The sequence below is a fragment of the Chanodichthys erythropterus genome, chromosome 15, assembly GCF_024489055.1.
Source record: "Chanodichthys erythropterus isolate Z2021 chromosome 15, ASM2448905v1, whole genome shotgun sequence".
Taxonomy (NCBI): Eukaryota; Metazoa; Chordata; class Actinopteri; order Cypriniformes; family Xenocyprididae; genus Chanodichthys; species Chanodichthys erythropterus.
The window spans coordinates 14,443,169-14,459,766 of NC_090235.1; the positions used below are offsets into that span (position 1 = coordinate 14,443,169).

General features: G+C 38.4%; 1 protein-coding gene across 1 annotated transcript in view; it reads right to left on the bottom strand.

The window, feature by feature from the left end:
* Positions 1-16,598, bottom strand: part of syngap1a (synaptic Ras GTPase activating protein 1a) — a 110,930-nt gene that overhangs the window by 30,058 nt on the left and 64,274 nt on the right. The window contains exon 4 of the mRNA XM_067412305.1: positions 8,128-8,222. Within this exon, the coding sequence (XP_067268406.1) occupies positions 8,128-8,222 (95 nt within the window). The remainder of the gene's footprint in view (positions 1-8,127; positions 8,223-16,598) is intronic.

The window sequence follows — 16,598 nt, forward strand, 5'->3', positions numbered from 1 at the left end:
TGATCAAGTACAAACTTTGGAATGAAATCTGTGGATTTTTGAGGATGACATTATAAGCACAGAGCCAACAGATCAATCCCAGCATTTCTCTTGGCTCTTTTCACCATAACAGCTGTGTCTTACAAACACTGAGTTACGACAGCCAGAGAAACACTAATGTTAAAAGTCAAGGTCAAGAGCCCAACTAAAGCAAACACTTTCCACCATGATGGTGACATCAAACTTTATTATTTTCAACAGTATCTCCAGTTTAATAAATACAAATAAATGTATGGTCCATTGTTGCAACTGAGTAAAAAATGCTTGAGAAATTTAAGGCAGTTTCTATATAATGTGAACCAGATTTTTAGCATGACTGAACTAAGTACTCAATTTGTAAAATTGAATTACCAATCCTCAAGATTTCTAAGTACTCTGTACCTTGTGGTAGCTAAACCCAACAGTTTAATTAAGCTTTCTAAGTAAACTCAACTAATTACATTTTACAGTGAATACTTAAGATTTCTAAGTACTCTGTACTGTGTGGTAAATAGTTTTATCAATTCAAAATAATGAGTTAACTTACTTGCTAAATTTAAGGCAATCGGTTTCCTTAAGTTTTTTAAGTAAACCCAACAGTTTAATTAAGCTTTCTAAGTAAACTCAACTAATTACATTTTACAGTGTATCTTAACTTTAGAATCGCCATAATATCGTATTGTGGATTCAGAATAGCGATAATATCATATTGTGGCTTTAGAATTGCCATAATATCGTATCATGGATTTAGAATCGGGATAATATCGTATTGCGACTTAATATAGTATCTTTATAGCCATATATAAATAGCCATAATATAGTATCTTAACTTTAGAATTGCCATAATATCGTATTGTGGTTTCAGAATCGCCATAATATCGTATTTTGGATTTAGAATGACATTGATATTGTATCATAGCTTTAGAATCGTGATAATATCGTATCATGGATTTAGAATCGCCATAATATAGTATCTTAACTTTAGAATCGTCATAATATCATATTGTGGATTTAGAATCGCCATAATATCGTATTTTGGATTTAGAATGACATTGATATTGTATCATAGCTTTAGAATCGCGATAATATCGTATCATGGATTTAGAATCGCAATAATATAGTATCTTAACTTTAGAATCGCCACAATATCATATCGTGGATTTACAATCGTGACAATATCATATTGTGGCTTTAGAATCGCCATAATATCGTATCATGGCTTTAGAATCGCCACAATATCATATTGTGGATTTAAATTAGCGATAATATCATATTGTGGCTTTAGAATCATCATAATATCGTATTGTGGCTTTAGAATCATCAGAATATTGTATCTTAACTTTAGAATGGCCATAATATCGTGGATTTAGAATTGTGACAATATCATATTGTGGCTTTAGAATTGCCATTATATTGTATTGTGGCATTAGAATCGCGATAATATTGTATCATGGCTTTAGAATCGCCATAATATAGTATCTAAACTTTAGAATCGCGATAATATCGTATTGTGGATTTAGAATCGCGATAATATCATATTGTGGCTTTAGAATTGTCATAATATCATATTGTGGCTTTAGAATCGCCATAATATCATATTGTGGCTTTAGAATCGTCATAATATCGTATTGTGGCTTTAGAATCACCATAATATCGAATCATGGATTTAGAATCGCCATAATATCGTATTGTGGATTTAGAATCGCGACAATATCGTATCGTGGATTTAGAATCGTGACAATATCATATTGTGGCTTTAGAATCGCCATAATATCATATTGTGGATTTAGAATAGCGATAATATCGTATCATGGATTTAGAATCGCGATAATATCGTATTGTGGATTTAGAATCGCGATAACATCGTATCATGGATTTAGAATCGTGACAATATCATATTGTGTCTTTAGAATCGCCATAATATCGTATTGTGGCTTTAGAATCATCATAATATCGTATTGTGGATTTAGAATAGCGATAATATCGTATCATGGATTTAGAATCGCGATAATATCGTATTGTGGATTTAGAATCGCGATAATATCGTATCATGGATTTAGAATCGTGAAAATATCATATTGTGTCTTTAGAATCGCCATAATATCGTATTGTGGCTTTAGAATCATCATAATATCGTATTGTGGATTTAGAATAGAGATAATATCGTATCGTGGATTTCAAGTCGTGATAATCTCATACTGTGGCTTTAGAATCGTCATAATATTGTATCATGGATTTAGAATCACAATAATATCGTATTGTGGATTTAGAGTCACGATAATATCGTATTGTGGATTTAGAATCGTGACTATATCATATTGTGGCTTTAGAATCGCCATAATATCGTATCGTGGATTTAGAATAGCGATAATATCGTATCATGGATTTAGAATCGCGATAATATCGTATTGTGGATTTAGAATCACGATAATATCGTATCGTGGATTTAGAATCGTGACAATATCATATTGTGTCTTTAGAATCGCCATAATATCGTATTGTGGCTTTAGAATCGTCAGAATATTGTATCTGAACTTTAGAATCGCCATAATATCGTATAGTGGATTTAGAATCGTGACAATATCATATTGTGGCTTTAGAATTGCCATAATATCATATTGTGGCTTTAGAATCGCGATAATATTGTGTCACGGCTTTAGAATCGCAATAATATAGTATCTTAACTTTAGAACCGTCATAATATCGTATTGTGGATTTAGAATAGCGATAATATCATATTGTGGCTTTAGAATCATCATAATATCGTATTGTGGCTTTAGAATCGTCAGAATATTGTATCTTAACTTTAGAATTGCCATAATATCATATTGTGGCTTTAGAATCGCGATAACATTGTATCATGGCTTTAGAATCACCATAATATAGTATCTTAACTTTAGAATCGTCATAATATCGTATTGTGGCTTTAGAATCGTGATAATATCATATTGTGGATTTAGAATTGCTATAATATCGTATTGTGGATTTAGAATCGCAATAATATCATATTGTGGCTTTAGAATCGCCATAATATCGTATCATGGATTTAGAATCGCCATAATATCGTATTGTGGATTTAGAAGAGTGATAATATCGTATCGTGGATTTAGAATCGCCATAATATAGTATCTTAACTTTAGAATCGTCATAATATCGTATTGTGGCTTTAGAATCGCCATAATATCGTATTGTGGATTTAGAATCACGATAATATCATATTGTGGATTTAGAATCGCGATGATTTTCTATCGTGGCTTGAGAATCACGACAATATCGTATCGTGGATTTAGAATCGCGGTGATTTAGTATTGTGGCTTTAGAATCGCAACAATATCGTATCCTGGCTTTAGAATCACGACAATATCGTATTGTGGATTTAGAATAGCGACAATATCCTATTGTGGATTTAGAATAGCGATAATATCATATTGTGGCTTTAGAATCGTCAGAATATTGTATCTTAACTTTAGAATCGTCATAATATCGTATAGTGGATTTAGAATCGTGACAATATCATATTGTGGCTTTAGAATTGCCATAATATCGTATTGTGGCTTTAGAATCACGATAATATTGTATCATGGCTTTAGAATCGCCATAATATAGTATCTTAACTTTAGAATCGCCATAATATCGTATTGTGGATTTAGAATCGCCATAATATAGTATCGTGGATTTAGAATCACCATAATATCGTATGGTGGATTTAAAATACCGATAATATCATATTGTGGCTTTAGAATCGTCATAATATCGTATTGTGGCTTTAGAATCGTGATAATATCATATTGTGGATTTAGAATCGCGATAATATCGTATTGTGGCTTTAGAATCGGCATAATATAGTATCTTAACTTTAGAATCACGATAATATCGCATTGTGGATTTAGAATCGCCATAATATAGTATCTTAACTTTAGAATCACGATAATATCGTATTGTGGATTTAGAATCGCGATGATTTTTTATCGTGGATTGAGAATCATGACAATATCGTATCGTGGATTTAGAATCGCGGTGATTTAGTGTTGTGGCTTTAGAATCACGACAATATCGTATTGTGGATTTAGAATCGCGATGATTTCGTATCGTGGCTTTAAAATCGCAATGATATCGTATCGTGGATTTAGAATCGCGGTGATTTAGTATTGTGGCTTTAGAATCACGACAATATCGTATTGTGGATTTAGAATCGCAATGATTTCTTATCGTGGCTTTAAAATCGCGATAATTTTGTATTGTGGCTTTAGAATCACAACAATATCGTATTGTGGCTTTAAATTTGCAATGATATTGTATCGTGGCTTTAGAATTGCGATAATATCGTATCGTGGATTTAGAATCGCAACAATATCGTATCGTGGATTTAGAATCGCGATAATATCGTGGCGCCTCTGGTGATTCCCACCCTAATAAATATTCATGCAGCACTTTTCCCTTGAGGATTCCATGAAGACTCAAACACAGTTTAAATGCTAAAGACGTATCTTTTTCGTCAGCACTTGACCCAGTAGTAGTAGCACTTACCTTGACTAATATTCTTCCCCTATCTATTTGTGTATTTATTTAAAAAAATAAAAAAAATAAAAAATCGCTATGAGCACTTTACTGTCATAACTGTGACTTCACTCATCACTTACATAATGTTGTTCTCATGTTGATTTGATTGATTCTACTACTCTCATTTGTAAGTCGCTTTGGATAAAAGCGTCTGCTAAATGACTAAATGTAAATGTAAATGTAGTTTAGAGTAATAGGAAAAGGATCCAATAACAGAATCCTCACAAAGGTCAGGTGCATGTGCTCGTGTCATTGGTCCGAGGTGTTGCCGTGACGACACTCCTGATCTCCGGCACTTTCCCCCACAACCCACAAACTCCAAGAGCACTCGAGAGACGTCCTGACACTGACCTGCACTCTCATGAAGCCTCATTGACATCACGCTGACACCAGCGCAAATTAAACCAGATGAGGAGAGTCTGAAACATTATTATTCTGGTCTCATGTTTGAAATGATAGTCTAACAGGGAACGCTCTCGCAAGGTTCTCTCAAAGTTGTAAATCTCCACTAACGTTAATAGAAAGTTTGTTCAAAGTCATCTGGTTTTTAATAATGTTTTCAAAACTGTTAAATATTTTTTTATTTCTTGGGCTTCACTTTCTGACTTTCTCTGTGTCTTGGGATTTTTCCATTGTGCAGCTCATGTGCCTACCTAGACAAAACAACAAGTAGTAGTCCTTGGACACACTGACACTCTCACACGTAACCAGAAGTTGTAGACACACACACATTTACGCACATACATTTCTTATTTGTTATTATATTTTGTGAAATGCCATACATGGTAAGGTTTACATGGTATGTCATATGATTGGATGCTCAAGCCTTCCTGGAGATTGTTGTTTAACCTATGTCTATAAATATGACCCTTCTTCCTGAATAAATCTGAGAATGCTTTGTACCACACTTGATCTGTGTCTGCTTGGTCATTCTCCCGAGATCTCGCGCTGCTGCTGCCACACATCACAGGGGTTGAGGCGCCTGTTTCTTAACTGATGACTGGAATTACAAATATTCTACCTATTATTGAGATTTTGATCTAACAAAAACATAATTTTTTTATTGTTTTACTTCTACAATGTTTTTAAAACATTTAAAAAACTGGTTGTTTTTCACGATTCTAAATGTTGAGAACTTTCAGAAATAACGTATTCATAACTTAATGGGAACGTTAGCCAAACGTCCCTAGAACATCTGTTTGTTGTCTGAGCTGTTGTGTTATCATTTACAAGCAAAATGGCCTCTTCATTTGAATTCAGTTTTAAACAGATTTTACAAAAACAAAGATTCATAAAACCTCTTCAAACTGAAGATAATTCGACGTGTCTTTCTAACGATTATGACTCAGATGTGATGTATCGGGTCAGTCAACAGACATCTAAAGACATCATTCATAATCACAGCAATGAGCAAACAGCGTTTATACTACGTTTATGTATTTAATCTGTCCATGTTCAAAAGTGATACTAAAATCTTTGTATTATTACATATTATTAATATTATTCCCACGACCCAACAGAGGATGAATGGATGGATTATTTTTTTTATATCACTATTTATTTCTACTGAATAATCTGGAAATCAAACACATCCTTTTATCATTTTTATCTTTTTAAAATGATATATTATTAGTTTAGTTATGAAATTCGCACATGTTTTCCAACATTTCTTGTTAGAAGGACCAAACTAAAAAAAACAACCCACACAAAACACGACTAAAACACCAACCTGAAAATAAATCCTGAATCCTCTGGAGAAACATTCACCACAACACGTGGTCAACACACACAGTCATACACACACAATCACACAATCACACACACACACACCCACACACACAATTACACACACAATCACACACACACAATTACACTCAAAATCCCACACACACACACACAATCACACACACACACACACACACACACACGCAATTACACACACACAATTACACTCAAAATCCCACACACACACACACAATCACACACAATCACACACACACAATTACACTCAAAATCCCACACACACACACACAATCACACACACACACACACAATTACACACACACAATTACACTCACAATCACACACACACACACACACACAATTACACTCAAAATCCCACACACATACACACAATCACACTCACAATCACATACATACACACAATCACGCACACACACAATCACACACACACACACACACACACAATTACACTCACAATCACATACACACACACACACATACACAATTACACTCACAATCACACACATACACACAATCACACGCACCACACAATAACACACACACATACACAATTACACACACAATCACATACACACACACACACATACACAATTACACTCACAATCACACACATACACACAATCACACGCACCACACAATAACACACACACATACACAATTACACACACAATCACACACACACACATACACAATTACACTCACAATCACACACACACACACTCACAATCACACACACACACACAGACACACACACACTCACAATCGCACACACACCAACATTTACCCTAACAAAAAAATAAACCTGTATTTTATATTAAATAAATAATTTATTTTATTTTTATATGGTTTTCACAAATGAGGATGTCCTCAAAATATGGTTAGATAGAAACACACACATACACACTATCTCTCTCACACACACACAGTTACACACATAATGGTCCCAGAAGTCTCCACGGGAATGTATTGTCAGATTCAGTTCACTTCTGGAGACGAATATGACCCAAAACAACAGCTAGTCTGTAAACCCACAATCACACACACACACACACACACACACACACACACACACACACACACACACACACACACACACACACACACACACACACACACACACACACACACACACACACACTCCACTTACCTGTTCACAACCTAACGAGAATAAACACAACGGCATCTGAGACGCGTCCTGAAACCAGACGCCCATCACTGTTACTCCAGATAACAGAAATAAGGTCTAAGAATGTCTAACGTTCTTATTAAGTTATAAAAATGTTATTTCTGAATGTTCTCTGAATGTTTAAAACGTCCAGTTTTTTTAAATGCTTAAAAAACTTTTTTTTCTTGGTTATGCAAACATTCCGTTTTATAACTAAAATGTTTCAGGAAAAAACGTTTCATGAATGATGTATAAATAATGTTTTTGAGAACATTTTTAAAGGCCAGATAACTTTGAACAAATGTTTTATTAACATTACTGGAAGAACGTTTGTACATATTTTTGAGAGAACCTCTTGCCAGAACGTTCCTGTTCGCTGGGAATGTCCTCCAGTATTAGTAAGAACAGAGAAAATCCTTACACTAACCTGGATTAAAAATGCAAATGAACGAGATGATGAATGGACGACACACACTCAATTAAACATGCAGCACAATGAGGTCATGTGATGGCATACTGCATACTGTTTCACATACTAGTTTAAGAAGGATGTAGTATGCAGTGCACTAGCTGTCCAATCGGAACACTTCCAGAGAGAGAGGGGGCGTGTCTGTACTCACAGGCTGTCGGAATGGCTGTGTAGGGGCAGTGGGCGGAGTTTCCATGCTTCTCTGCCGCGACGTGGCAAAGCTCTTCCTGCGAGCACGAGCGTGCTCTAAAACACACAAGAGAGAGAGACAGAGGGTTATTTACTATTTACTTTATTAAATCAGGAAGTAAATAAAGCAAGTATGAGTTATGAAAACGTTATTTCTGAATGTTCAATTTTTTAAATGTTTTAAAAGCGCCTTTTTCTTGGTTATGCGAACGTTAAGGAAACATTCCATTTTATAATGTTGCAAACATTACGGGAACGTTACTTTTGAATGTTCTCTGAACGTTCTGAAACAAGTAGTAACATTTAAAAAATGTTAGATGAACGTCCAACTAAAAAGTTTCTGAAAAAACACTCCATGAACGATGTATGAATGATGTTTGTGCTAACGTTTTGAGAACATTATCAAAAAATAATGTACAGATTAACTGAATATGATAAAAACTAAAGGACATTTGACACAGGACTAAGACAATTAATACACACACACAGGCACACACACACACACTGGGCTGTGTCTCTCTGGGCTGTTGTCAGTGTTTTGTCTTGTTTTGTGGTGATTCATCCCTCAGGACACCAAACCTTTACAGAACTTACATTCCTGCTGCTATAAATACACTCCCAGCCTCCATCTCTCTCTCTTCAGTCCCACATATTCACGCGGCTCTCAGCATAATCACAGCAGAAATAAAGCCAGAGGGTTCACAGACGAGGATTGATTACTTCGCTCTCCATCTACTTTCGAAATCTCCACTTAGACGTCAATAATACCTGGAGTTTTCTATGCACTGACATTCGCGCTCGTCTCAAAGGAGGTTTTTCAGATGCGCCGCGACTCTCTAAAAGAGCTCGGATCAGGAGAGCTGTAAAGACGTGACCAATCAGAAGGGTGTAGATATAGAGAAATGGACATTGATCTTCACCCATTGAGCTGCATTCAGCCAATCAGTTAGTCTCCACCCATTCACACAGCCTCCGCCCACTGGTATAGTCTCCATCCACAAATACAATCCCGCCCATTCAGTCTCCACCCACACATATAATCCCGCCCATTCACATAGTCTCCACCCACTGGTATAGTCCCCACCCACAAATACAATCCCGCCCATTCAGTCTCCACCCACACATATAATCCCGCCCATTCACATAGTCTCCACCCACTGGTATAGTCCCCACCCACAAATACAATCCCGCCCATTCAGTCTCCACCCACACATATAATCCCGCCCATTCACATAGTCTCCACCCACTGGTATAGTCCCCACCCACAAATACAATCCCGCCCATTCAGTCTCCACCCACACATATAATCCCGCCCATTCACATAGTCTCCACCCACTGGTATAGTCCCCACCCACAAATACAATCCCGCCCATTCAGTCTCCACCCACACATATAATCCCGCCCATTCACATAGTCTCCACCCACTGGTATAGTCCCCACCCACAAATACAATCCCGCCCATTCACAGTCTCCACCCACACATACAATCACGACCACACAGTCTCCACCCACTGGTATAGTCTCCACCCACACATATAATCCCGCCCATTCACACAGTCTCCACCCACTGGTATAGTCTCCACCCACACATATAATCCCGCCCACCCACTGGTATAGTCTCCACCCACACATATAATCATGAGCACACAGTCTCCACCCACTGGTATAGTCTCCACCCACACATATAATCCCGCCCACCCACTGGTATAGTCTCCACCCACACATATAATCCCGCCCATTCACACAGTCTCCACCCACTGGTATAGTCTCCACCCACACATATAACCCCGCCCATTCACACAGTCTCCACCCACTGGTATAGTCTCCACCCACACATATAATCATGAGCACACAGTCTCCACCCACTGGTATAGTCTCCACCCACAAATATAATCCCGCCCTTTCACACAGTCTACACCGACTGGTATAGTCTCCACACACACATGTAATCACAACCATTCACATAGTCTCCACCCACACATATAATCACGACCACACAGTCTCCACCCACACATATAATCCCGCCCATTCACATAGTCTCCACCCACACATATAATCCCGCCCATTCACACAGTCTCCACCCACACACATAACCCCGCCCATTCACACAGTCTCCACCCACTGGTATAGTCTCCACAACACATAATCCTGATAATTCAAACAGTCTCCGCCCACTCACAGTTTCCACCCACATATATAAACCCACACATTCACATGGTCTCCAACCACCGGTAAAGTCTCCACCCACACATATAGTCCAACCATTCACCATTCACATAATCCTGATCATTCAGAGTCTCTGCCCACTACTATAGTCTCCACCCACACATTTAATCCCACCCACTCATAAAGTCTCCACCCACACATATAATCCCGACCATTCACGCAGTCTCCGCCCACTCATATAGTCTCCACCCACCCTGTGCTCCTCCTAAGGCAAAACAATACAGATGTAACTAATAGATCTCACCAAACTTTCCTAGTTAGTTAACTGACAGTACTTTAAGACAATTGTTTTGTAATAGACATTTTTATGAAATGTTTTGAATCCATTAGAAAATATGATCATCCTCATGGCCTTCAGATCAGCTTTATGACGATCTTTATGTTGTAATGATAATGTTTCTGATGAGTCCAAGAAAGAAAGATCTTATTTAACAGCACATTTGTATGTCACTGTTGAAACTAAGCTCTGACCTCATACATCCACTGTAGAGTCCGTGAATCTGAACACACATCGAGTCGTTTAGAAGAACACCTTCATCTGTTTGCCTCTTATTACCCATTTAATGGGTTTTAAATATTTAATCTGAGATCGGATACTAATAACTCCCCTCAGAATAACATCTTAAAGCTGTGCTGTGTTTTACATTCATTTCTCTGTCCAGGAGAGTTTAAAAGACTTCTATTGCTTAAAAATATACAATAGTTTTTTTCTCACTCAGATGCTGTTCAGTGTTTAGATGTAATGTCACACCACTTCACCTGACATCAGTCTTCACAGCGTTGCTCTCTTAAGGTCTATAAACAGTTCTGAATGTGTCATTTCTCAGTCGATTTGAATTCTCGAAGCGGGAGTGTTCAGGAGACGTGTTCATAGGAAACAATCATTTTCAAGAGGTCTTAAATTCGGACCAGAAAACAGGAATCACGACATGGATTCAAAATACAATGATTTAATTGAATAATTGCGAGCACTGCACGTACATCTCAGAGCGGTTCACAATCAGTGCATACCCATTAATCACACATAATTTATTGCTGATTGAATGAAATGTATTCAAATAAATTACATTTTTAAAAAGTGTCAAACTTTGATTAGTCATCAACATTTGCACTAGTTAAAATATTTGAAACATAAGTAACTCTTTAGACTTGATCCAGTAAGAAACATGGCAACCACCCAAAACACCCTAGCAACTGCATAGCAACACCCCGAGAACCACTCCAGCATCATGGCAGTGAGTCAAACAAGCAGAACACATAGAAAAATCGAGTTATTATTGCGATCGTGTTTAACGTCACCCTTCCTTCCACCCGTTGACTTTGATCAGATGTTTGGTGCTGAATCAGGACAGCAGCCTGACAGCCTTTAATAATCCGTTACGAGTATATGACGTGTCTCTTCTTCCTCTCCGGGTTGGGTTCTGACGGGGCTCTTACAGGATTATGAGATTTGGGCAAGAATAGTTTTGGGAATATCAGTCGTGCTCCGCTGTGTGATCTATAAACACGAGCGTTAATCATCTGCGTCTGATCTCATTCCAGCCTGCATCAATTACACAATGACACTAAAAATACAACACAAACACCAAATCACCGTAGAAAAACACAGAGATCAGTTAAAAAATCACAACAGATGATCACAGTCTTCTAAAGATCTCAATGAATCAACGCTCGCAGAAGCCCTTGTCAAACCAGCATCATTTTTTCATAAATTGTGTTTTATTTTTTTCCAAAATTTCTTTTAATTTTTCTGGTATTCCGTATTAATGGCTAAATTAAAGTTTAGTAATTAAAAAGCACGTTTAGCTAATTTAAATCATAAAACTTGTACAATTTAAAAACACTTTGCTAGAAATACATTTTTAGGGCCCTGGGATATTTGTTTTAATTCTGTTTAAAGGGTTTAATGAAAAATCCAAAGCACGTTTAATCAATTAATTTCATAAAACATTTGTACTATTTATTATTATTTATTAATTAATAATTTAATTAAGTATAATAATCAAATAATATTTATTAAAAATGTATTAATAACCTTTAATAAGTTATTTTGTACAAAATTTTGTTTCATTTTGTTTTTTTCATGTTCCCTGCCATTTGTATGTTGACCTAGTTTCCTAGCCTGCGTCTCAATTTGTACATACTATCCATTCTAAATAGTATGTGACATTAGTAATTTTCAATACTATTTAGGGCAGATAGTATGCATGTTGGGATGCAGGGCTAGTGTGTGCCAGTTAGTCACTAATTCAGTTCACCTGTTGTTCATTTAGTTTCCTCATTTACCCCTGTGTATTTAGCTCTATCTGTTCTTTGTCTTTATGTAGAGTGTGTTCATGCTAATCTCTATTCTCCTGAGATTCGGTTTTCTTATTAAAGGTGCCGTAGAACATGTTTTCAAAAGATGTAATATAAGTCTAAGGTGTCCCCTGAATGTGTCTGTGAAGTTTCAGCTCAAAATACCCCATAGATTTTTTTTTATTCATTTTTTTAACTGCCTATTTTGGGGCATCATTAAATATGCGCTGATTCAGGCTGCGGCCCCTTTAAATTCTCGTGCTCCCTGGCCCCGGAGCTTGAGCTTGCCTTAAACAGCATAAACAAAGTTCACACAGCTAATATAACCCTCAAAATGGATCTTTACAAAGTGTTCGTCATGCAGCATGTCTAATTGCGTAAGTATGGTATTTATTTGGATGTTTACTTTTGATTCTATATTAGTTTCATAGTGCTCCGTGGCTAAAGCTAACACTACACACTGTTGGAGAGATTTATAAAGAATGAAGTTGTGTTTATGAACTATACAGACTGCAAGTGTTTAAAAAATGAAAAAAACGACAGTCTTGTCTCCGTGAATACAGTAAGAAACGATGGTAACTTTAACCACATTTAACAGTACATTAGCAACATGCTAACAAAACATTTAGAAAGACAATTAACAAATATCATGATATCATGGATCATGTCAGTTATTATTGCTCCATCTGCCATTTTTCACTGTTGTTCTTGCTTGCTTACCTAGTCTGATGATTAAGCTGTGCACAGATCCAGATGTTAATACTGGCTGCCCTTGTCTAATGCCTTGAACATGAGCTGGCATATGCAAATATTGGGGTCATACATATTAATGATCCCGACTGTTACGTAACAGTCTGTGTTATGTTGAGATTCGCCTGTTTTTCAGAGGTCTTTTAAACAAATGAGATTTACATAAGAAGGAGGAAACAATGGTGTTTGAGACTCGCTGTATGTCATTTCTATGTACTGAACTCTTGTTATTCAACTATGCCAAGGTAAATTCAATTTTTAATTCTAGGGCACCTTTAAAGACTTTAAATCAGTGCTTCCTCATGTGCTTTGACTAGAACACACCAGAATCTTGACAGAAGAGAAGAAAAAATGGACTTGCCAGCCATCCAACTGCTTTGTTTAGAGCAAGATCAGCAAACCCTCGAGGACCACACTAAAGGCTTTTTACAAATGGTGTGCCTCACTAATTTCCCGGATCACTCCCTGTATTTTATCTAACCAGCTTATCTAACACAAAGGCACGCTTGCCCAGTGGTGTTCCTCAGGAGACATTCATTGAGTTTGTGGAGTGGGTGCTGGTGAACTGCGGGTCTGCATTCAACATCTGCCTAGCTGTGAAGGACATCACCAGTCCCATTTCAGACCCAGAGCCCAGCCAGCCACCTCCCTGACCCTGTACTGAGCTTAAGGCAGAGCCCGAGTCAGATATAGGACTGAGCCTCACAGTGAGCATGACCAGGTGTGCGAGCCGGCAGCATCGTCCGTCCCCGTGGGGCTGTTTGTAGAGTTTGAGGGCGTGGAATGGAGCCCAGCCCACACTCACAATGCTACATTTGGCCTCTGGGAATTATTATGAAGAATTTTAAGAGAAATGGCTCGTTTGAGATGCATCGGCAACATCAAAGTATCGCGAGAGCAATTCAAAAGCATAAGGAGTCGTATGCTCTCCAAACGCTCTCACGGTACTTTGATGTCATACGCTGATCGGTCTGCCCAGCGCCAATGCATTTCGAACAAGCCTGATGTCCCTGGTTCTCCAGTCCCTGCTAATCTCGCCCAGCTCCAAGTCTCCTGTGTGTCCAGAGATCCCAAAAAGCCTCCCTCTCCCAACTCCTTTTCCAAAGCCAGCCAGTCCATCAGCCCCGCCTCTGAAAGTTCCCCTCAGCTCCTCCCTGGTTTACTCAACTATGCTGCATGGATGCTCCTTGGGTCTTCCGGTCACCAGCTCCACCTAGTCAAAAGGATCCCCTGGCTCCTCCACCAGCCATCGAGTCTATCGCTCCATCTTGGCTCTATGACCTGTCGGCTCCACCTTGGCTCCTTCCTCCATTGGCTCTAACTGGAACCTTTGTCCTTATGGCTCCACTGGGCTCCCTCGTCCCACCTGCTCCACCTTGGACAGACATAACTCTGCCTGCGCCACAGACTTCCCGGCCTTCAGCACTTCGGCTGTCTTCCCTCCTGCTCTGCCTCCAGAGCCATCAATGTTGTGTGGGCTCGTCGGCTCTTCAGCTCCACCTGGGTCTCCACCTCCACTGGCTCCATCTGTCAAGTCTCCACCATGGCTGTTCCCTTCCTCGACTCCACGGTGGGCCATTGTCCTGGCTGTACTCTGGGTCCCCGCCTGGCTACTCCTGCTCTCCTCCCTGGTTCCTCCCACCTTCATCACCACCCTGGTATCTCTCATTGTCACCTTCTTCTGTTTCCTGCTCTACGTCCTCCTCCAGAGACCAAAGTCTGCCTCCTCCATTGGACTATTGTTACGGCGTGAAGATGCGTCTTCCTGGGGGGTTGATGCGTAAGTTATGTTTAGTTTCATTGTGTTTTGGGTTTGTTTTGTTCCTGTTCGCTGCCATTTGTATGTTGACCTAGTTTCCTAGTGTGTGCCAGTCACTAATTTACTTCACCTGTTGTTCATTTAGTTTCCACGTTTACCTCTGTGTATTTAAACTCTGAGTTCTGTCTGTTCTTTGTTCTGTGTCGTCTTTATGTATAGTTTGTTCGTGATTACTTGTATTCTCCTATCATCTCCTGTGTTTTGGTTTTCTTATTAAAGAGTTTGAATCAGTACTTCCTCATGTGTTTTGACTAGAACACACCAGAAACCTGACGAATAGGGACCTATGAAATGTTTTTTTTTTTTTAAGAAATTGTCTGTTCTACTTTTTCAGGATTAATGGCTTAACATAAATATATTATCAAAAACGGTGGTATTATCAATAATTTTCCTTCCTAAATTTCTCATGACTTTAATGCAAGCTTGTTTTGTAATCCTCATTATATTCACTACAGGTAGTACAACAGGAAGCATAAATGCTTTAATTTAAATAACATATTATTATTTTTAAAAAAAAAGTACCATTATGAGCCCCAATGTGATTAATTTGGACTGAAATTCTGGACTTGTTCTCGTGAGATTAACCTGTGAGTGACTTCTTGTTACTAGGATGTTCAGGGTCGTTGCCAGGGTGTTGCTAAGCAGTTGCTACGCCAGTGCATCTGTGGGATTTTTCTGGTGAAATTGGTGCATCTGATCACTTGGTAATAGAAATACTTAAGAGTTGGAGATTTAGTGATGCTGGACTTCGTATTCAGCACTAATAAACTGTAAAGTTTCCGCTCACACTCTCTTAGTCCTTCCGTTTCTTGAAGTTTTGTTCTGAATCCGAGGTCTTTGTTTGGTCGTCATGGAAACTGCCTCAGTTTAAGCAAAAAAGACACACGGAGCTCAGCACACGTAAAGCACACACAACTGCACACGGCAGCTTCACGGAGACAATGGCAGAAAGACTTTAATTAGTCATAAAATCACAGATTGTAAATTACACTTTCAATTCGCCCGAGTGCAATCGGGTCGCGCACGAAACACACACACAAACACACCCACACACACCGAACGCCATTCTAGATGTTAATGCAATGTCAGGCTGAAGTGTGTGTGTGTGTGTGTGTGTGGGTGGGAATCGCTGAGAGCGTCGCTGATACATGTATCACACACACACACACACACACAGATCTGATGCTTGAGGAAGGGTCTCTGTGTGGGCGGGTTTGAGCAGCAGCATCTCCGTGCAGAGAAAACATCCCTCACGCTCACAGAACATTAGCCTCAGTCCATGTGTTCAATTCACAAACATCATCAACAACCAGCTCCATTAAAAGCAGTAACGAACTCTG